The following is a 23,897-nucleotide window of genomic DNA, read 5'->3' as shown; positions in this document are numbered from 1 at the left end:
TCTGTTATATTACAGTGGGTCTGTTATAGGACAGTGAGTTATATTGATACAGTTGGAGACTGGAGTAAATAATTTCTTTTTCAGGTAGTTTACTTGTATTCTTCTACTATGTCTTTATTTGATTGTAGGGTTATAAAGTAGCTTTGAGAGATTAAAAACTTAAATATTGAGAACACTGTGTCTGTTGGTTCTATTAGAACAGTTAGTTATATTAACAGTTGGAGTGAAAAATTTATCTTTCAAGTGGTTTACTTGAATTCTTCCAGTGTCTTTTTGATTGTAGGATTGTACGAGGTAGCTAGATCAGAATTTAAATATTTAGAAGACCGTGTACGTTAGCCATATTAGGGCATAAAAGGCTGGCAAGGCTATAAAATTCTTCTCAAAACTCTTTTCAGTCCAAGCTCACTTTCACTTTTATTAGTTTCTTGAATTTGTACTCCAGCCACAACAAAGACCACCACCACAAAGAATAGTATGACTAATTTGTATTTTATTTGTCCACAGACGAGGCTGCAATGAACTCCTGACCGCAAACATCAGAGTAAAGCACGAAGAGGAATGCAAACACGATACAATGATATGCCCCATCACGCCTACCTGCTGCTCCGTCCCTTTCGAAGAACTCTCAGGTCACCTCCAATCGAACCACAACATCATCGCCGTATACTCGCAGAAGATCAAAATCTTAATAGAAAACTTCCAAACCAAACTGAAGAAGACGGCATGCTGTCGAACCAAATACAAAATAATTCTCCTCTACCAAAAAAGCGCATTCATCATCAAAGTGTGCATATACAATTACCATGTAAAAGTTGAAGTCATGAGACGGAAGCTCGGGTACATCGCTGATGTCAAATCAGAATCTAAAAAGAGTGATTACTGTGCGCTCATCGAATTCCAGAGTAAAGCACTATGTACCAAATCAGCAATTCTCATCGAGAATGAGGCATATAGTAAGAAAGCTGAAGTACAATGGAACGATGTTATACTTAAATCAGAAAATGATGAAGCTATTACCATCCATGTTAATATTGGTAAAACTGATGCAGAACCTATTAGAAAGGAATTGCCCGAGTCATGATAAGTTGAAGATACAGAAATTGGGTTGCTACATGGAAATGAATTAGGCATGTGATATTAAAAACGATTTGAAGATGTTTTGAACGTAGCAGATTTGAAACGATCTTCGAATATTAAATTAGAGGCCAAAAGAACTTAAGTCAGATATCATGAAGAAATCTGACCTATTATTATATTTTTATTCGAAATAAACGATGAATTTATGTTTATTGAAAATGTTACAATAATTTAAAACTAGCTAAACGTAATTACACGTGGAATTATGCCAAGAACACTGGCTGTTACTGCACTGAACAGCCAAATTGATTCTTTGCGCAAAAAATGAGAAAGCCCTTCTGTCTTCAGAAGATGCAATTAATCAATTAGTTGCGTAATAATGGTTTTTATAATGTTTTTTAAAATAATGACGAGATCGTAAACGGAAATTTAATTTTGATGTTCCCGTTTAACACGAATTTTTGTAAAGTTGCTATTTTAAGAGTGTTCCTTATTTTTATTAAAGATACTGTTAATTGTGTGTACATTCCAATCGATTTGGATCATATTTTTTGTGATTTTAATGTAAGATAATAATAAATGAGGATAGTCAAAGTTTTCAGATTAGCTCTACAATGACTGATATAGGCTTAACTTAGATATGTACTTAGATATATTTATAAGCGATTGTATTTAAATATAAGCTTTAAAATAAACAGTTTGAAGTTAATTGTTATTGTTTTATTTGTTGGGAACTGTACGGTGCCTATAATAGCTTCCTAAATAAATACCTGCCTAAATACTCTTCTTTATTAAACACTAGAGGATGCCCGCGACTTCGTCCGCGGGGATTTAGATTGTTATAGATCCCGTGGAAACTGTTTGATTTTCCGGGAAAAAAGTTGCCTATTTCGATCACAGGGACGCAAGCTACTTCAGTACCAAACATACAAATCGTTTAAGTGTATGGGTCTTTAGGAATCTCGCGGGAACTCTTTGATTTTCCGTGATAAAAAGTAGCCTATGTCAGCGGGATATAAGCTAACCCTCAGAATCCGTTACACTGTTGGGCCGTGAAAAGGTAACAGACAGACAGACAGATAGACAGACAGACACTTTCGAATTTATAATATTAAGTATGGATTTAATAGGTTCAATTAAATTTTGGAAAGTTCATAGTTGTTTTCGTAACTCTATAAAAAAGTTGCGGTTTTTTTTTTCATCCCATAGACTATTTAAGTTTGTCTGCTCGTCTGTCTATACCTTTTCATGAATGATCCGTTTAACCGATTTTCACAAAAAGTGCAAAAACAGCTTGCATCCAGGACGTAGGCTACTTTTCTCTGGAAAATAAAGTTTCCGAGGGAGTTTTTCCTTTTCTTCTTTTTCTCGTGTCTTTCCACTATTGGAAGCTGACCATCGCGTCGTCTTGTTACATAGTTCCCTTTCGCCAAAGAGTAAAATTGTGCTAAGTTGGATTGGCCATTCTGAGATGTTCCTAAGCCACAATTTTCTTCTTCTCGCTCCCGATTCCCTCTCTTTCCCTCAGTTTTGCCCATGGGTTTTACCTAAAGTCACGCGCACAAAGTCGCGGCTTCACCAGAAATACATGGAATTCATTTTACTATCCAATCTATGTGTTTATCTAGGTCATGGCTCTATGATTCATTATAATAATATCATTGATCAAAGCCACGTCCAAAATGTTCAAAGGAGCCATAAATCTACTAGTATTTCACAGCCGATGGCGACTTTCAACCCTTTCTCTCTAATTAGTATTCCAACGCGTATGTGACGTGACTTTAAAGTAATTTCTAAGAAAGCCTTTCCATTGTGATTAAATATCACTTAAGGTACTGTGGATATACCTGTTTAATAAGTCTACTTAGGCGAGCAAACAATGTACAAGTGTAAATTAAAAATTTATAACACCCCCGACAAGTGAAGGTTACAGTAACTAGAAAAGACCGAAAAGACCTGATAACTTTTAGACGGCTGAACCGATTTTCTTGGAATATAGCTAAGAACACTCTCAAACAAGCCATCTTTCAAACAAAAAAAAGTAAATTAAAATCGGTTCATTCGTTTAGGCGCTACGATGCCACAGACAGATACACAGATACACAGGTACACAGACACACAGATACACACGTCAAACTTATAACACCCCTCTTTTTGGGTCGGGGTTTAATAAGTCGCAGCAGGGAGTCGTCGGGTCAAAGTGATGCAACAAATCTGTGCTAAATCTGAAAATCTATCATTTTGTTAAAGCCTTGTGAAGTCTGTCTTCACAAGGCACTTGTCCCGTTCTGTCTTATGGGTTAATTTTGGGTTAATCATAGTGATGATGAGGATTAAATAAGCTAGCTGCTACCACTAGTGACTAGACCAACGACGCAGTTATTTTAATAATAGTAATTTTAATGATTGTAGGTAGATTCCCACCATGCATCATCGCCCGTAATTATGTCATAAAACATCCAAGCGTGAACATAGGTCATGGTTTGATAACGTAAGTGCCTAGAGAACATTGAGGTTTACCATTTAATTGTACAGAAATATTTTGTAGGTACTTACCATCGATACACTCGTATATATATAAAAAAGCATAAAAGGCTGAAAAAAAATACTATTTACATGTAGACCAACATAATATGACACTTATGAAAAGTACTCCTACCACTGACTGACTTAAGAAACTCAGCAGTTGCTCTTTTTCATGAGACAAAATGCTGTATTTACATGAAATTATTTTTAGGGTTCCATACGTTTTATTCCGGAAAATGATACAGTTCCCACATAATTTTTAACAACCTAAAAACACGAGGACGAAGTCGCGGGCATCAGATAGTGAAGCTATAAGTGTGCTATGGGTAGATTGTTCTAGATTTCTTCCTTGTATCGTGAGAAAACCTACATGCCTGCGAATTCTCCTTATTATTCTCAAAGGTATGTGAAGTTGTAAATCCGCACTGGAACAATATGGGGACTTAGTCAAACCTTTCTCATTCTGATAAAAGATTCGTGCTCAACAGAGGTGATGGTTGATGACGAGGATGATAATGATTCTTCCTCAAAAAAAAATCACGTCATCTGTCCAAACGAAAATGGTAACTTTCAACCAATTAATCATCGGAACATCCTTACATCCGCTATAATCGAAATATTTTTTCTCATTCTGATAAAAGATTCGTGCTCAACAGAAGTGATGGTTGGTGACGATGATGATAATGATTCTTCCTCAAAAAAAATCACGTCATCTGTCCAAACGAATGGCAACTTTCAACCAATTAATCATCGGAACATCCTAACATCCGCTATAATCGAAATATTACTATCAAAGAAACCCAAACCTTATTGATACAATAAATAAGGTCTATTTTTGCACTTCTTCAAAAAGTTTACTAATATAGACTAATAGTTTTACTAAATAGAAAATCTAGAGTAGGCCAGTAAGCTAAAGATGGTCAGAAACTTTGAAATAACTTACCGATAACGGTCACTGATTTGTATTCGCTGCGTTGAACCTTGAACGTGTTTCCATTGTGGCAAGGTTTTTTAATCCTTATGTGACATCATTTTCTACTTTTTAACCGACTATAAAAAAAGGGGAGGTTCTCAATTCATCAGAATCTTTTTTTTATTTTTTATGTGCTTACTTAGGGCTTTTTGAAGCCTTCATTTTTTACCAAACCTTTTTGAGATTTCGAATATAAAATAATAATATGACCAGTACATTTATTGAATTGAAATGAATTTATTTATCAAAAACGATAATTAAATACCTACGTTAAATGTTTTTTCAAGCATGTAATTTTATTGTAAAATGTTTTAATGTTTTAAACATGTATACGATAGTAATAAAAAATTGGACTCAATATAAGATTACCAAAATTAATACACAGGTTGAAATTTAATTCCTAGAAGGATTCAGCTAGGATTAGAATTATTTGTTAAGTTAAGTTAAGCTAGAAATAAGTACTAACACTAGGTTAAGTGATGGTCGTTGTACCTACTAACACATATTATTATGAGCCTGAAATAAAAGTTTATTTATTTATTTATTTAAAATCTCATATTCAGATCGTCGAAACTTGACGACAGACGAACTACACTAAACTAGAGTTCCTTTTTTGCTACGGGATTCAAAAAATGCCGTACCTACTCGCTTTATGACAATGGAGACAGTTCAAAGATTAGTATTCACCAAAGTGATCGTTGCCCTAATATTTCATTCAGAACGGATAATCGCTTTTCATTTAACAAAGTCTCTTTTCATCGTAAAATAAGGTTAAATCGGAGAATTTTCCATTCAGCTCGCATTTTCACCTTGCTTCAAAACAAACCAAAACAGGAAAATGACCGACTAAAACATCATTTCGAGATAACGACATTTTATGTTATTGGGTAGAGCAAAGAAAAATAAAACAACAAACAAGCACGTTTAATAACGAGAACTTTCAGTAAATTAGGTAGGTAAATTAAAAAATTCAATACTTACGAAGTTACCTACTGAACATTTATGGCGTTTGGTGCGTATAGATACGAAACTTATGGGAAAACTAGGCGATGCCCACGACTTCGTCCGTGTGGTTCTTAAAATCCCGTGGGAACTGTTTGGGATAAAAAGTAGCCTACGTCACTCCGCGTGGATTTAGGTTCTTAAAAATCCCGTGGGAACACTTTGGGATATAAAGTAGCCTACGTCACTCTCCAGGTCTTTAAACTATGCAAAATTCACGTTTATCCGTAAGTCCGTTGCCACGTGATTGTAGGACAAACCAATAAACCAACAAACACTCGCATCTATACATATAATAAAATTGTAGAAAAGTGGTGTCTGTACAATGGAAATATATAAAAAAAAAGTAGCAGGGGTTGTTATTATATCGATGCCGAACCCGAAATTGTAATTAATTTTTTTTTGTCTGTTTGTCTGTTTGTCTGTTTGTCTGTTTGTCTGTTTGTCTGTTTGTCTGTTTGTCTGTTTGTCTGTGTGTTTGTGCACGCTAATCTCAGAAACGGCTTATTCGATTTAGATACGGTTTTCACTAATATATTGTAGTAAGCTTCACTTAGGATTTAGTGTTTATTTCATGTCAATCGGTTCATAAATAAAAAAGTTATGTCAATTTAAAGAATCACGGCGCCTCGCGCCTGAGCGTCCGTGGCTATATAAAGCGCGAAAAGTCACTATTCCACGCGAACGAAGTCGCGGGCACAGCTAGTTTATAATATGGGTAGTGATATCGTGTTTGAGATTTCCATAAAAATGGCGATTTTTATGCAAGCATTGTGTATAACTGCTTGTAAGTCTTGGACCTCTCTATATCTAAACCCATCACCGGCCCAATAGTGACCAAGGATCACGGGTGTCCTTCAGAATGAGAAGGGCTTAGTCCAGCGTGTTCGACAAGTGCAGATTAGCAGACTTCACCCACCTTTAAAAACATTATGGAGAACTCTCAGGCATGCGAGTTTCTTTATGATATTTTCCTTCACAATTATGCGTGCCCGGGATAAGTCTATAACCCCGGATCCACCCAATAGGAAGCCAATATTTTAAGCACTAGGCTATCCTTTAAATAGCCGGTTTTATTTTTAGAATTCCTTTATTGCACACACAAACAATACAGAAAACACAGAATAAACTAGGTAAACATGAGGGTGTAAAGGCGGCTTTATTGCTTAATCAATCTCTTACAAGCAACAATGTGTACGGAGCATTAAAGAAAATTAAATGTCTGGCTGAAAATTCATGAAAGAGTTTCATGAAAACAGAACCTAAATGAATCATATAGCTAGCTATCCATTATCTCTCAGCGCACTCGGCGAGTAAAAGCGAGTGAAGTAAAAGTAAACAAAAGGCCCCGTTATGAGAAAAACGTCCATTTTATCAGTCCTGGTCACCCACTTTGTGGAGCAAACAGCCAACTGCACGATAATTTGACACTCACGATGTGACACTGTGCCATATCCGAGTAAAACTCGTCTTTTACACTATCCGATGCAACACGACATATCGGATGATAAAGTTGTACAAATTGACTGAAAAAAAGGGGAGCTTCGTTAGGTTTACATTGTGTGCTAGCCAATACCTTGCAAGAGCTACGTGTAGGGTAGATAGGGAGGTGGCGATGTTCAGTGGATTGCCTTAATCACCCGCTTTGCGCAGTAAAGAGCCAACTGTACGAATTAGACACTCACGATGCAAATTGTATCCCATTTGTCACGACATCTTATCGAGATCGTATCTGACAATGTAAAACACTGAAAATATTTCAGCGAGGTATGGTTTGCTTACTTTATAAATGACCTGAATATTATTATCACCTTTCGTTATCTTTGTAAATCGTTGATTCGTCAATCATAAGTGTTTTAGTCAAGTTCAACAGATTTGAGTATACCTCATAACCCGATTTTCACTATGAGTTCCCGTTACGTTTTCTTATTCAATGATAAGAAAGTCCTTGACTGTGATTTCACCTGCTGGTAAGTGGTGGTGCGGTCTAAGATGGTAACGGGCTAACTAGAAAGGATTACCTATTATGAAGTTTAATTTAACTTTTAATTAGGCTTTTCCGGTAGGGGGTTTAACTAGTCACGGCTGAAGCCTCCCACGATTAAATTCCGGTAATTCTATGAATTTCTAAAAAAATTCTGTAGCAGGCAGAAACGAACTGGGACCTCATAATATAATATAAGTAGCTATAAGATAAATATCGCTCCCTATTAGGTATGCATGCTATAACAGCTGAGTACTTAACTCGTCTTACAAATTCAAGAGGGGTTCGAGAGGCCAACCCACTAAACAATTTTGTCTTGTAACGATTTCGTAACGATAACTTTTATCGGAAAAGGCGTAATATATTATGAAAAATCTGTATGTCTCAACATTTTTTTCGATTTTTAATTAAAAATCAATTAACAGAAGACGAGGAACCTAGGAAATTACGTTTCTAAATATTTACATTGATTTGTTTGCTAAAATTAAACGCCTGATAAAAAATCACCAGCAATTTGCCATTTAAAATTATTGCCAACAATTATTTAAAAGGATTATTTTATTAATAAAAAGACAAGTTCTAAGGCTAAGGTATAAGGAATAAAAAAAAATAGAAAGGGAACGCCCATTTGGCATCCGTGTTTCTTGCCACGTATAAATTGAGTAGATGCCTTCAAGGCAAAAATGAATAGACATCTTTTAGACAAGCACGCGCTCTAAATTAGACCTCTATAGCTTAATTACCAGGCTATACTTACCTAAACTAATGTAAACTTATCTTTAATAAAAAGTTTCAACTAGAATTCTTGGAATAAGGTGTATTCTTGCTTGATTGCTTACTCACAATATACCTATATAGGTAAAGCCTATTGTGAAAGTTTTCTTGATTTGAAAAGTTTTATTAAAGTTGCAAGAGTAATCTCGCTTAATCCATTAATCGTAGCTAGCCTGAAGGTTTGAATTAAAATTCATAATAAAAGTCCGTCTGTTCTAAAAGAAGCTTACACTTTGTCTGTAAAAGTGCAATTTGCAGATAATACTTACTTAGTATAGTCACTAGTTGAAGTTAAATGTAAAAGGCACCGTAATTCCTTTTTAACCCCCGACCCAAAAAGAGGGGTGTTATAAGTTTGACATGTGTAGGTATCTGTGTATCTGTATGTTTGTGGCATCGTAGCTCCTAAACTAATGAACCGATTTTAATTTAGTTTTTTTTGTTTGAAAGGTGGCTTAATCGAAAGTGTTCTTAGCCATAATAGAAGAAAATCGGTTTAGCCGTTTGAAAGTTATCACCTCTTTTCTAGTCACTGTAACCTTCACTTGTCGGGGGCGTTATAAATTTTTAATTTACACTTGTTATCTTTTGACCTTAGATATATTTAAAGGAAGTAAGTAAGTACATTGAAGCTCAATTCTATATTCTATACTGCACGTTTTAAGAACACAAATTGTCCTGAATATCTCTTGATCAACCCATTTCCGCCCCATTACTGAGTACAGGTCTCCTCTCAGAATGAGAAGGGTTTAGGCCATAGTCTACCACGCTGGCCCAAAGCGGATTGGCAGACTTCACACACCTTTGAGTACATGGAGAACTCTCAGGCATGCAGGTTTCCTCACGATGTTTTCCTTCATCGTTAAAGCGAGTGATATTTAATTGCTTAAAACGCACATAACTGAAAAGTTAGTGGTGCGTGCCCGGGATCGAACCCCCGACCTCCGATTAGGAGGCGGACGTTCTAACCACTAGGCTGTCACAGCTTATAAGTCCTAAATATGGTACTATACTTACTAAAGTACCACAGATTCAAAATTTCGTTCTCTTGGTGAGTTAAGAATATATGCGGAAGGATCTGGGAACCCACCGTATTATTATCCCAAGAGAACTCCTACCATTATGTGATTTATGGAAAGGATTTACGATCCTTAGCAATGAAAGAATATAACTATAAAGAAGTACACATGAAAAGATATCTGTATGATGTTGTGACAGTAATCACATGAGTTATATGCAGATATACCTCCTTTTCTGACTTCTATCAGCTCTAACGGAAACGTATCAAGGTGCATACCGCTTGCTCAGTAGAGCAAGGATGGTGAACTCAACCTCAGCAGCAGACGTATTCCGATAAGCATGCTCTTCAACGCGCGGTAGTAGAGCCCGATGACGCTTGCGCAATTGAGCAAGCACGCTAGACTTACCTCAGCAGCAATATATGCGGGTATGACAGAGAGAAGTAAGCTCTCCTGTTGTTCTCTCTCGCACTCGAGCTTCACGCGCTGTTCCAGACAAGTCCTGGTGCCGGCGAACGTGTTCCGATGAGCACGCTCCGTCAACGCGCGGTAGTAGAGGCCGATACCGCTTGCCGAGAGGAGCAAGGATAGCTCGCAGATCAACTGTTGAAAAATAAGCTTTTAATCCAAAAAATTATTGGTGTCATGGCTGAACCGATTTTGACAAATGGCATAGAGATAGCTTTCATTTTTAACCCCCGACCCAAAAAGAGGGGTGTTATAAGTTTGACGTGTGTATCTGTGTATCTGTGTATCTGTGTATCTGTCTGTGGCATCGTAGCTCCTAAACTAATGAACCGATTTTAATTTAGTGTTTTTTTTTGTTTGAAAGGTGGCTTGATCGAGAGTGTTCTTAGCCATAATTCAAGAAAATCGGTTCAGCCGTTTGAAAGTTATCAGCTCTTTTCTAGTTATTACTGTAACCTTCACTTGTCGGGGGTGTTATAAATTTTTAATTTCCACTTGTAGAAGATCCACTTATGACGCCTGCAAAATTAAAGAGTTCCCTCGAAAATAAACACCATCCATGCGGACTCAGTATTTTCTTTTTCTTTTTGAGATTTTCAATTATGACTCAAATAAACACAAAAAAAAATTGAGGGACTGAAGAAAGGACTTTATCCAGTTTTAAGGTCATACATATTGTATTACCTACTGTAGAAATTGGCAAAGTGTCGGAAGCCAACTTGTTGTCACATTTGAAGTGGTCTAGATTGTTATGAACACGAGGCGAACTTTAAAAGTTTAAATCCCAGATAAATAAATCTACCTCCTCCATAGAATGCTAAATAAGCTAATAGAAAGGCTATATTCGTTTACCTATAGTTGAAGTTGGCAAGGTGTAGGTGTCGGAAGCCAGTGTTTTCTATGTTCTCCACAGAATACTAAATACGATAATAGAAATAGTATTTGCCGTATTTATTACCAATCACCGTGTCGCTGATTTTCGGTTAATAACTCATTTAAATATATAAACAGAAAAGTCCTGACTCCCTGACTCAACGCCGAGCCCAGTCAATTGAACCTAGAAAGCTGAAATTTTGCAAAGAAGTTTCCATTTTAATGTAGATAAAAAATAAGGCCGGATTTTTCGAAATTCTCACGGGGTAGATAATAAAGACGATATTTCACTGATCGAAGCCTGGGCGGTCACTATTAGAAAATTATCTGTCTTACTCAAAGCTTTCAGCGCAGTGTAACCCATTCATGCCATAACAAGCACGTGCACAACGTCAGCGTAAACTACGCAAAAGCTTTCGTGGAAGACCTAAATATCTCTAGCTTCTAAAACAACAAAAAAAAGACTGAAAACCATGTGAATACGTCTGCTTGTTTTTCATTTTTCAACAAAATACACTGATGTTTCATTACACATCTGCGCGACTTTACCACTTCTAAATTAATTCTAAAGTCTTTGATCTTCTCCATTTTAATGACACTTTGTCTTAACTGTGTAGGTTTAGGAGCAAACTGGCTACTTCATTAAACTAACCGCAGGTGTCCTTTACTTCGTTGCTTCGAGGAGGTTGAGTAATTAAACCTTCCTTCTCATAATGCGGTATTTAAACGACAACTTTTGTTAACTAAGACATGTAAACATGTTACTTATCTACATAATAATCTTTGAAGAGAACTTACCATATTTCAACTTAGGATTCAAAATCAGTGAAGGTACGTAAAAGTTTATGATTCCTAATAAAAAGACAGTTTTTTTGCCTTCCTCTCCTCAAAAACATTCCAATAATCTAACATAGGTGCACTCTGAAGTACGCACTCTACATAAAACAGTGTTTGAAAAGACTATATTTACATCCCTGGGGTGAGCGCTGTGATCTTATAAGTGGGAGGTGTCAGGATCGATTCCCGACACGGGAAATTGGAAATTTATTATTTACTAGATGATGTCCGCGTTTTCTTCCGCGTGGATTTAGGTTTTTTAAAATCCCGTGGGAACTCTTTAGTTTTCCGGGGTAAAAAGTTGCCTATGTCAATTTCCAGGACGTAAGCTACCTCTGTATCAAATTTTATATAAATCGGTATAACGGATGGACCTTTAAGAATCCAGTGGGAACTTTTTGATCTTCTTCAGGTCATCGGTTCAGCGGGCCGATGACCTGAAGAAGGTGGCGAGGAGCGGGTGGATGAGGAAGGCGGAGGACCATGTCTGCGTGCTCTCCAAAATGCCTTGGACAATAATTAATTAATTATCTAACCCATTCATCCATTAGTCTGCATTGGGTGCATAGATCCAAAGACAAAGTGCAGTCTAACCTGTTGATAGAATTGTCCTTCCTGTCCTTGCGGGCCGAGGCCTATGGCCACGCCCATGTACGCGAGGGTCAGCGCTGCGGACATGCCCAGCGCTATAGGCCGCGCTATAGGCATCATCGTGTGCACCATCTGGAAAAAATCATACTGACAGACCTTGCCTTTCCTTTACACAAGTATAAAAAACTAGCTAATGCCCGCAGCTTCGCCCGCGTGGATTGGTCAGATCCCCTGCAGCATCAGGATTGAGGACTTGGAATTCAAATTTTTTATGAAACAATGTCACAAAGTCCCTCTATCGATTAAAAAAGAAATGACGCAAATCGGTTCAGAAATCTCGGAGATTTCGGTGTACATAAGTAGAAAAACACAACTCCCTTCTTGAAAGTCGGTTAAAAAAGTAGCCTATGTTACACCCTGGTCAATCCTCTACTTGTATGTGAAAATCCCGTTAAAATCGGTTCAGCCGTTCCGAAGATTAGCCTTTTCAAACAGACAGACAGACAGACAAACAGACAGACAGACAGACAGACAGACAAAAATTTTAAAAACGTGTGATTCAGTTATGGTATGACCTTAATATGTGGTAGTTATTTCGAAATTACAGACAGACACTCCAATTTTATTTATTAGTATAGATGTATTAAAAGTATGCTCCTGAAAAAAGCTTATTATACAATCGAAGATTATGTAAATGACAAAAAAGCTTGGATTCGACTCGCTCCAGCAATACACGGCGCTGCAAAAGCTTGTATACAGTATGGCATATTATTGTAAATTGAATATGTACTTGAAAAGAGCAACCGCCGAGTTTCTTGCTGGTTCTTCTCGGTAGGAACGGCATTCCGAATCAGTGGAAGATTTTTTTGACGGATCAAAAGCACTTGTAAAACATTTTGAATTTTGAATTTGAATTTAGACCGTACTGTAAGAACTGTACAGTCAAAACCGATAACCCATAACTGAGTAGGTTCTTTCGGTAGTGGAGAGGTGCGGACGGGGTGTGATGACGTCAGAAGACTACCTGGTTATGCGCCTTATACTTACATTGGAGATTGATGAAGAAGTCACCAAACCTAGTACGAATTCCAAGATTCTAGAAGATAGGCTCCGAACGAAAGATCAAGAAAGTATTTCTAGAGGGCAGAGCTTACAATCGCAAGTTGAAGATTTCAAGCAATTTCTAAAGCGCTTTAATCAGTTTAATTCCACGTTAAACTGTTCCATCTGAAGCGTCCCGGAGTTATGACACTTTAATGCAATTTCGTGATAATTCTTCAGTTCGGATTTCCCCTCGGAAATCTTTGAAATCTTCTCTCTATGCACTTAGTTTGAATTTCATAAGTTTGAGCGGAGTTGTCTTTATCTTTTAAGTTTTATGGCACTTTGTTTGAATCGATTGTTGAATTATTATGAAAATTCTAGTAAAAGCTATAGCAACAAGGCCGCCTTTGCATCATCTAGAATAATTTCTTCTATTATTTGCTGTATGTACCTAGCTATATGTTTGTGTGTGCAATAAAGGTTTCTAAATAAATAAACAAGATTTAAATTCTGATACACTATGTTACCATTTCTATACGTGGTTTATTAGCTCTATAGTGTGCTTTTGAGGGGCGTGTGGACTATGTGTGACATTGCATATCAAACGATCACGCTGGTTAAGCAACTTTGACCCCGGGTGATAACAGGATAGATGACCGACTTAGGCATAAAGGCCTATTCGTATTGTCAGCCATACTTCCATACTAATATAATAATTAATGCGAAAGTGTTTCAGTCTGTCTGTCTACTAGCTTTTCACAGCCCAATAATAGTTTAACCGATTTGGATCTTTGGTACAGAATTAGCTTACATCCCGGGGAAGGACATAGGCTATTTTTTATCCCGGAATATAAAAGAGTTCCGACGGGATTCTTAAAGGCCAACTAACCGATTTATATGAAACAATTGGTACAGTGATTGCTTGAACCCGGAAAATTGATATAGGCAACTTTTTCCCCGGGAAATCAAGGAGTTCCCATAGGATTTTTAAAATACCCAAATCTACGCGGACGAAGTCGCGGGCTTCATCTAGTTATGTATGATTTATCAAACACGCTGTATATTTGTTGGAATAGATGCTGAAGCTTATAAATACATATTATGTTTAGCAGTGGGAGGGCGGACGGTTCATATCGCATGCTGCATGTTACACGATGGTTACACCGAAAGGATTTTTCTGTTTCAGCGGATAAGAGCAAATTAAACATGTGGTTCCTTGTAAAATCTATACCTACCAACCTAATATAGCTTTACAATATCATTAAAGGAAAACTTTACAACTATAACTTTTAATCGGATCGCCCGGGATGCAAACAAGTGAACGATAAAAGTTAACGCCAAACGCGAACTAAATAATGACAGTTTGTGCTGCAGCTCTCTACATTAGCGAGTTTGCTTCATCCTTCATCTCATTATATTTTGCTTTCATCTTTCAGTTCGTTCATGTAGAAAGCTATTATTTTATGGGTTCCGTACCTCAAAAGGAAATAAGGAACCCTTACAGGATCACTTCGTTGTCTGTCTGTCTGTCGTGTCTGTCAAAAAAACGTATAGGGTACTTCCCGTAGACCTAGAACCATGAAATTTGGGTGGTGAATTTGTGGTTACATAATATAAAAAATAAAATGTGTTCATGAACAAATAATAATAATTAGTATTTTCAATTTCAAATATAAGATAACTATTCCAAGTGGAGTATCGAATGAAAGGGCTTTACCTGTACATTGGTAAATTTTTTTTTATTTTTTTTCATGCATAATAGTTTTTGATTTATCACTGGACGTTAATGAATGATTATCTCCCAAAGGCGCCCAACAGCGAATAATACGGCATTATTACACAGTTCTCATCGCATTCACTGGCTAGGTACGTTGGGCATACGTTTAACCAATGTGTTCCAGCCACTCCAAATGTCTTAGAAAAAAAAATGCTCACAATAATACAAAAGAAACACTCATAGCTGTATTTAAGAATTGTTTTCATACATTTTCATATTATACTAGACTGTAAAGCAATTAAACCTTTGGGAGCTGTTAAGCTTAATATAAGTTAGCCTTTTCAATGTATTCAAGAGGCGCTAAAGGTCGTGTAATAAATGTATTTTGTACCAGACCGATAAAAGAGTAAACAAAAGTTTGCATTTTAACTGTTTTACGGAACGAAAATTTTGCTTTTCCAGGATATATTGGTATAATATTTGATTCCCGTCCCCTTTAATAAATCAGTCAATAAATAAGTCAGAGGGTTCCATACTGGGGTATTTTCCGACATTTTGCACGATAAATCAAAAGCTTTTATGCATAAAAATAAATAAAAATCTATTTTAGAATGTACAGGTAAAGCCCTTTCATTTTATATCCCACTTGGTACAGTTATCTAACTTTGAATATCGAAAATGCTAATATTTGTTCATGAACACATTAATTTTTTTTTGGTGATATGACCACAAAATCACGGTTTTCGGATTTTTTCCTTTACTTGAACCTACCTTGCCTTTCATGATTTTCGATCATCGGAAAGTACCCTATAGGTTTTCTTGAGAGACATGACAGACGGACAGACAGATAGACAGACAGTTAGATTGACAGATAGACAGACAGATAGACAGACAGACAGACAGACAACAAAGTGATCCTAAGGGTTCCGTTTTTTCTTTTGAGGTACGGAACCCTAAAAATTATAAAAGTTGCGATTTGACTAGTAGGCACGGCACCATCCCACAGTGCCTAAACGCACCCTGTGATCAAAAACTTTACCTTTGCTCTTGAAAAGCGGAGTCTGAACATTTATGTCGCTGTAGAGAGTAAAATTATGCAAATCGTGTCTAATTATGCCCCGCCAGGCCTCGCTTTAAACTTTATTCCATCTTTTAATATTATTGTATCTTTTATCTTTTACAAGAATATTAGGTAAGTATTATTAATCTCGTTTCAATGCCAAAATAACATCAGCTTTTTAACTAGCTTGAAACGTACAAGCTTAATTCATACGTTAACTTAAAACTATTCAGTTAGTTTTTCCTTCGTTTGCTTAAACCTTAAAGAAACGCGGAAGCGACACGATTTTTACGGGGCTTAGGCATTCTGGAGTTTGTTTTTCACTCGTATTATGATAACCAGACAACGTCAACGCCTCCCATGCACTATAACTCATACCTAATATAAGATATAAATGTATACCTACTGACCAGTATCAAAGCGAATAGCGGCAAAGGAGCGTGGTGCGTCGCCATCAGGGTGCCGGCGCCCAGGCTGATAGTCACTAGCACAGAGCCAGACAACGCCAGCGCCTCCCACTCAGCGGCCGCTGGCAACAACGCCATCGCCAGAACCACTGATAGAATGAATATTATCACTGATAGCACTGATACCGCCGTCACTTGTGATGACAAATCCTGTAACAAGGGAGAAATATCTTAGTATTGTTCATTTTTTAATACAAACAAACTTTTGCAAGTAGGTACTTTGAATCGTCAAATGCATCTAATACTGGCTTGGAATGTCTTTTCTACCAAACCCAGCAAGAAACTCGGCAGTTGCCCTTTTCAAAAATTCGATTTTAACAACATTATGCCATTGCTGGAGCGAGCTGCAAGTCTAGTCCACACTTTCGACTGTAATATGCTTTTTTCAGGAGCATACTTCAATAAATTTTTAAAACTTGTGTGAAGGCAAGTTTAATATTGATTTCAGTTTTCACACTAAAATTATAAAGGCGAAAGTTTGTATGTGTGTGTGTGTGTATGTTTGTTACTCTTTCACGCAATAACTACTGAATGGATTTGGCTGAAATTTGGAATGGAGATAGATATTATCCTGGATTAGCACATAGGCTATTTTATCCCAGAAAACCAAAGAGTTCCTACGGGATTTAAGAAAACCGATATCCAAGCGGGCAGAGCCGCGGGCATCTTCTAGTTGGTTATAAAAATTACACTCATTCCCACAAACGACTTTCGTACTTTCTAAAATATTATTTATTCCATTGCTTGGGATAGCTAACATTTTTCTAGCAACGATATTTTTTTACTACAAGAGTCACAGATGGCGCTGGTTGGTGTTAAATAGCGCAAAAGTAGAAGTAATCGCGCCTAACAATATGATATTGTGAACAGTATATAAGACACTATCGTTCGAGAATAGATCTACCTATGTGACTATTCCGAAGATTCAAAATCTTCTTCTTCTTCTTTAAATTTTTGTAACAGTACCTGCCAATGGGGGTAGCTACTGTATTCAATAATACTTAATCTATTATTATTATGAAATCCCTGGCGCAATGATGAGCGTGCCGCCAAGCGATTTAGCGTTCCGGTACGTGTAGAAACCAAAGGAGAATGGGTTTAATGGAAACTGTCATATCCCTTCCAGGTTAGCCTGCTTCCATCTTAGACTGCATCATTACTTACCACCAGGTGAGATTGCAGTCACGGGCTAACTTGTATCCTTTATTTTATTTGCATTCATGTCTTACATCATAGAAAATATTATAATATTGCAACATGAAGCCCCGTCATGCCGCTGCAAAGTATAACATTTATAAATACTTAAATAAAGGTATCTGAATTTTTTTTAAAAGCTGTTGGGTTAAGGCACCTATTCTATTGTTTTTAGGGTAATAGGTAAAGAGTTAAATTTTCACAGATCTGTATTTTATATTGCCGTTACGAGAACTAATTTAATACTAAATAGAAATATGAAAATAGCCGCCCCGCAAAAAAAATGTAGAACGATGGTACGGAACCCTTCGTGTACGAATTCGACTGGCACTTAACTGGTTTTTTGAAATAGGTCTGAAATCTGTTACTTAGATAATATATGTAGGACGTAGGTATAGCCGAATTTAGGCCGATTATTCAAAGGTCCAAAAAGATCTCAAAAAATTACAATAAGTGAAACAGCTGGAAGAATTTTTCATGGGAATTTCATTTCATATAATATAATAGAATATCGGAAGCATCTGGAGAAATTGCCGGACGGGTAAGATATTTAAACTTTGTAAAGCTTATGGAAAGGAAATAGCTAAAAAAATTGGCCATTTGACGTGGTGACTTTTTAGTCGTCGTACAAAAGCGAGGTCTTAAAAAAATTACCACTATCCATTAGTAATAAATTATAAGAAGATTTCAATATTTTTATACTCATACTTAAAGCGAAATCCATAGGCGAATGCAAAAACGGCCGCAGTACATCAGTTGGCGTGCGTGGTTCCTTCTATCTCTGGTCATTCATTTTAGCGATGTTCGAATTTTAAATACGTTAGATTAGTAATTTCAAATTTTTTAGTCTCAATAGCTCAACGGTTATGCGAGCGGACTGAAATCTAAACATCGGTGGTTTAAACCCCACTCGATGCACTGTTGTCGTATCTACTCCTAGCACAAGTTTACGCTTAGTTGGAGAGAAAAGGGGAATGTTAGTCATGATTAACAAGGCTAATAATAAAAAATAGTAAAGAATTTTTTCACTCAACCAAATTAGCATTATTATTTTAATTATTATTACTTATTGACATTGTCTTGTCTATAATTTTTTTTATTACTAAGGATTTTAGACATTGGCTCTATTAAATGATTTGCTTTTGTAAGACTATTCACCCCAGGTTCAATATTCATGGCCTAGGTTAATTTTCCCCAAAAAATCAAAGACTTTCTTTTTACTTTTTAACCCCCGACCCAAAAAGAGGGGTGTTATAAGTTTGACGTGTGTATCTGTGTATCTGTGTGTCTGTGTATCTGTGTATCTGTGTATCTGTCTGTGGCATCGTAGCGCCTAAACGAATGAACCGATTTTAATTTAGTTTTTTTGTTTGAAAGGTGGCTTGATCGAGAGTGTTCTTAGCTATAATCTAAAAAAATTGGTTCAGCCGTTTAAGAGTTATCAGTTCTTTTCTAGTTTTCTTGTAGAAAAGAAGGTTAGATAACCGTTAGGTTCATAATATTATGTCAATAGACAAATGTCAAGCTGTCAAGATGGACGTTGCCTAAATACATAATTATTTGTTTGAAAATGATGTTTTGGAAAACTCAAATACTTTGGATCGTCGGGGGTGTTATAAATTTTTAATTTACACTTGTTAGTTCTTTTATTGATAGAGCAGTCGCGTTGTTTAATTTTTTATTACAATTTGTTTCATACTTTAGGAATGCTTCATGAAAATGGCTCCAATTATCCGCTCTAGCTTCCAAATCTCTTTGCCTTGAGGTCAACATTTTCCTTGTGGCGGGCTTCTTATCAAAAGTCCAATAGACCGAACTCTATTGCATTATAGCTCGGTTATATCGGTTAACTTCTATTGTACGAGTATTTTTAGGGTTTCGTACCTCAAAAGGAAATAAAAATTAAATTAAAAATTTAAAAAACCCCCGACACATAAACCTCTAAAAAGTAAAAAAATAATAGGTAAATATGTATGGGCCCTTTAAGAATAGTATAAATAGTAAAGTTTTATCCAAGCGCTCGTTGCGCCAGGGGACCGCTACCTATGATAAACTATGAAAGTCATCTGTTGTAGAAAGAATAGTCTTTAGCGGTCCCCCGACGCAACGAGCGCTTGGATAAAACTTTACTATTTATACTATTCTTAAAGGGCCCATACATATTTACCTATTATTTTTTTACTTTTTAGAGGTTTATGTGTCGGGGGTTTTTTAAATTTTTAATTTAATTTTTATTTCACGCTTTTTAAACTTTATTCATAAATTACCGTTTATTTGTGCCATTCTAAAACCCAATTTCTATAATAATATAAATCCAATAAGGCAGCTAATATCTCTTCAAAAGTAACATCAATGTTATGTTAAGAGGGCTCTCTCCGTCACTCGCTTCTACTCGCTTCATACAATCGTAGTTCCAATTTCATTTGAATATTAAGCAACCAAAGTCCATAAAATTTTGCAGACATATTTTAGAAACTAATATCTATGTCTGTGGTTTTCCAGATTTCTGTTAAAATATTCGGTTTCAAAGTTACGCGGTCTTAAAAATTTACATACAAATCTTTGAGCCCCTGTAATTTTAAAACTACATATTTTTAGAAAAATCTAAAACACCACAGACACAGATATTTGTTTCTAGAATATGTCTGTAAAATTTCATGGACTTTGGTTGCCTAATATTCAAATGAAATTGGAACTACGATTGTATGAAGCGAGTGGAAGCAAGTGACGGAGAGAGCCCTGTTAATTATACGTTCCATGAAATATTTTTGACCGAACATCACTAAATCAAGAATTATCTGAATGACTCACATAGTTTAACACGACCAAAACGAAATATCTGTTTCTAACATGTCGTTGCTTTAAAAATGTACCCATTTTACGTAGTCGTATAATAGTTCGCTTTTCAAGATATACCTACGATTAAATTGAAATCGACTTTCACCCGATGAAATAAGGAAAAAAGTGGCTTGTATTTCATTTTGTTTGTTATTGCATGTCAAATTTTTATTTGACATAACTTTCAAAAACCGGTCAAGTGCGAGTCTGCCTCACACATGAAGAGTTCCGTACAAGTTTTTTTTTTATGTAATGACAATTCAGTTGTCGGATTTTTCTCTTTACTTGGGCCACAGGAGTAGAGTGCTTGGGCTATAAGATATTGCTACCTGCCTTTCATGATTCTACGTAAACGGGAAGTACCCAATTTATAAGTTTTGATTCTCTTGAAAGATGACACACAGACAGACAACGAAGTGGTGAAGGAAAACACCGTCAGGAAACCTGCATGCTTGAGAGTTGGCCATAATGCTCCCTCAAAGGTGCGTGAGGTGTGCCAATACTTGGTACTTGGCCAGTGTGGTAGCTTCTCATTCTGAGAGGAGACTTGTGCTCAGTAGTGAGCCGGCGATGGGTTGATCCTGATGATGATGAATTTTAAACGTATTTTGTCAAAGTAAATAAGCTGAGTTCAAGCAGATAAAATAAAAAGAAGGTGCGCCTAATGCATCATCCAAACCTGCGCGACAAAGCGACTACGATGCGGGAACCTCAGCGCGCGGAGGGTCATTGCCTCCTACGATATTTAATGGTGCCATGCACACCTACGCGACTACAACAGTCGAGGCTACCTACAACATCTTTTTTTTTCTACAGATACCTACTGAACCCTAAAAATAATTTGACTATGGTTTGGGTTTGGGTTGATTGTTCGTGGCCTTTGGTTGACTGTTGGATATTATAATTGAATTGATGTTTTCTCGTTTAACTGTGATTATAATATTTTATAAATTAGAAACTCCGCGCCTACGATCCAAAGTATCGGAGTTTTCCAAAACATTATTTTCAAATAAATAATTATGTATCTAGGCAACGTCCATCTTGACAACTTGACATTTGCCAATTGACATAATATTATGAACCTCTGTTACAATAGTGAAAGATCCCAGGGCCACCAGCCGTCACGTATTTTCTGACGAACGAAATGTGGACGATTGAGTAGTGTTACTATGTACTAAGAACGCATACCTACAGACCTGCTAGCTTGCTTAGACGGCCAATTTTCAGGTATCAGGTAATCAAGTTACATAAAAGCATTACTTACCTCACGTAAATTCCCCAATTTTTTTTAATTTTTAGCAGTTTTTTTTAAATATTAATAATTAATTGACATAAGTAAACTATAAGAGAGTGAGAGAGAAGTCAATATATCCTAATACATGTCTTACTCATTCTCATGCGCGTAGATAATGATGCCCTCGCGCTCAAACCCACAGAGGCATTAAAATTGAATTTAGGGGATGATTGGCCCTCTGGATCGGTCTGTCTTCTTGTAAAAGGTTTCAAAATAGTTGTCTGGTGGACATATATAAAAATGGAGCATCAGAATTTACGTGCAGTTAAGTAATTACTTATTTTGGGAGCTTTAAAGCGTCTGCAAAGCAATACGGCCGACGCGGGAAGTGTCTGGGAGTATTGGCGACATATTTTTAAGTATTTTGGCTAAAATATACGTAAAAATCAGTTTGGCGAATTTACGTGAGGTAAGTAATGTTTTTATGTACCTTGATTATCAGATACCTGAAAATTGGCCGTCTAAGCAAGCTAGCACGTAGGCTAGGCATGCTTTCTTAGTACTTACTAACACTACTCAATCGTATATATTTCCTGTGTCAGAAAATACGTAACCTCTGGTGGTCCTGGGATAAAAGTAATAAGAAAACCAGAAAAGAGCTGATAACTTCCAAACGGCTGAACCAATTTTTTTGGATTATAGCTAAGAACACTCTCGATCAAGCCACCTTTCAAACAAAAAAAACTAAATTAAAATCGGTCCATTCGTTTAGGCGCTACGAGGCCACAGACAGATACACAGATACACAGATACACAGATACACAGATACACAGATACACAGATACACAGATACACAGATACACAGATACACACGTCAAACTTATAACACCCCTCTTTTTGGGTCGGGGGTTAAAAAGGAAGCTTTCTGGGATCACTTCGTTGTCTGTGTCTGTCTGTCTGTCGTGTCTGTCAAGAAAACGGAATCAAAACCTACAGGGTACTTCCCGTTGACCTAGAATCATGAAATTTTGGCAGGTAGCTAGGTAGGTCTTTTAGCATAAGTAAAGGAAAAAATCCGAAACCCGTGCATTTGTGGTTACATAAAAAAAAAGTTGTTCACGTAAAAATTTACTAAATCAAATATAGATGGTGCAGCCCCTCACTAAGTGTTAGGTTAGGTATACCTTGTACGATGTGAACCCTTCATGTGCGAGTCCGACTCGCACTTGACCGGATTTTTCTCGAATCATATCGTCGTCTGCGCCTGCTTAGAGGATTTAGATTTGTAGGCGTGATTGAATTTAGTTTCTTTTGTGGAAAAAGTGGCCCTTTTATGTTAAAATTTATGAAGGAATAGCTTCGCCCGCATTGAGTATAAATTTTTTAAGGATTCCTATGGAATTCCCCAAAGTTATTTCTTAGTCTATGATGTTATAGATAGAATCTACATGCTCGACTTCAAAAAAAAAGCAGGTTTTTAATACAATCAGGGAGTTGCCTAGAAAAAACGAAATACACTCGCAGTAGGGAAATAAATCAGATGAAATAAACACACCACAAGTGTAAATTAAAAATTTATAACACCCCCGACAAGTGAAGGTTACAGTAACTAGAAAAGAGTTGATAACTTTCAAACGGCTGAACCGATTTTCTTGGATTGTAGCTAAGAACACTCTCGATCAAGCCACCTTTCAAACAAAAAACACTAAATTAAAATCAGTTCCTTAGTTTAGGAGCTACGATGCCACAGACGGATACACAGATACACACGTCAAACTTATAACACCCCTCTTTTGGGTCGTGGGTTAAAAAGTGTTATGACACGGAAATGACGTCATAAAGCCTCCTCGCGAAGGAACTGATTGAAATAGCTTTCTCTCGCTAAGATAATCGATTCAACATCATATTCTTACGTATTATTTTCAAAACCCCAGGATCAGTTTACTCTGATCATGCCGTCTGCAATATGCTGATAACAACAAATACCGACTTTTTATTTTAGGAGCGCCAATTTTTAACCCCCAACCCAAAAAGAGGGTTGTTATAAGTTTGACCTGTGTATCAGAGTATCTGTCTGTGGCATAGTAGCTCTTAAACTAATGAACCTATTTTAATTTAGTTTTTTTTGTTTGAAAGGTGGCTTGATCGAGAGTGTTCGGAAAATCGGTTCAGCCGTTTGAAATTTATCAGGTCTTTTCTAGTTACTGTAACCTTCA

At 36.6% G+C, this 23,897-nt stretch overlaps 2 protein-coding genes across 8 annotated transcripts in view; one reads left to right on the top strand and one right to left on the bottom strand.

The window, feature by feature from the left end:
- Nucleotides 1-1,789, top strand: part of LOC123868157 (probable E3 ubiquitin-protein ligase sinah) — a 60,709-nt gene extending 58,920 nt beyond the window's left edge. For all 4 annotated transcript variants that reach the window (XM_045910555.1, XM_045910554.1, XM_045910557.1 and 1 more), the window contains one exon: nucleotides 508-1,789. In XM_045910555.1, the coding sequence (XP_045766511.1) occupies nucleotides 508-1,084 (577 nt within the window). In that variant the 3' untranslated portion in view covers nucleotides 1,085-1,789. The remainder of the gene's footprint in view (nucleotides 1-507) is intronic.
- The window catches only part of LOC123868152 (adenylate cyclase type 2-like), a 169,854-nt gene that overhangs the window by 102,890 nt on the left and 43,067 nt on the right, over nucleotides 1-23,897 (bottom strand). For all 4 annotated transcript variants that reach the window (XM_045910536.1, XM_045910540.1, XM_045910537.1 and 1 more), the window contains 3 exons: nucleotides 16,359-16,565; nucleotides 12,131-12,259; nucleotides 9,767-9,961 (listed from right to left, as the gene is read on the bottom strand). In XM_045910536.1, the coding sequence (XP_045766492.1) occupies nucleotides 9,767-9,961; nucleotides 12,131-12,259; nucleotides 16,359-16,565 (531 nt within the window). The remainder of the gene's footprint in view (nucleotides 1-9,766; nucleotides 9,962-12,130; nucleotides 12,260-16,358; nucleotides 16,566-23,897) is intronic.

This window comes from Maniola jurtina, chromosome 9, assembly GCF_905333055.1.
Source record: "Maniola jurtina chromosome 9, ilManJurt1.1, whole genome shotgun sequence".
Classification (NCBI taxonomy): Eukaryota; Metazoa; Arthropoda; class Insecta; order Lepidoptera; family Nymphalidae; genus Maniola; species Maniola jurtina.
The sequence above is the reverse complement of the archived record's forward strand: the minus strand, read 5'-3'. Positions and strand labels throughout refer to the sequence as shown.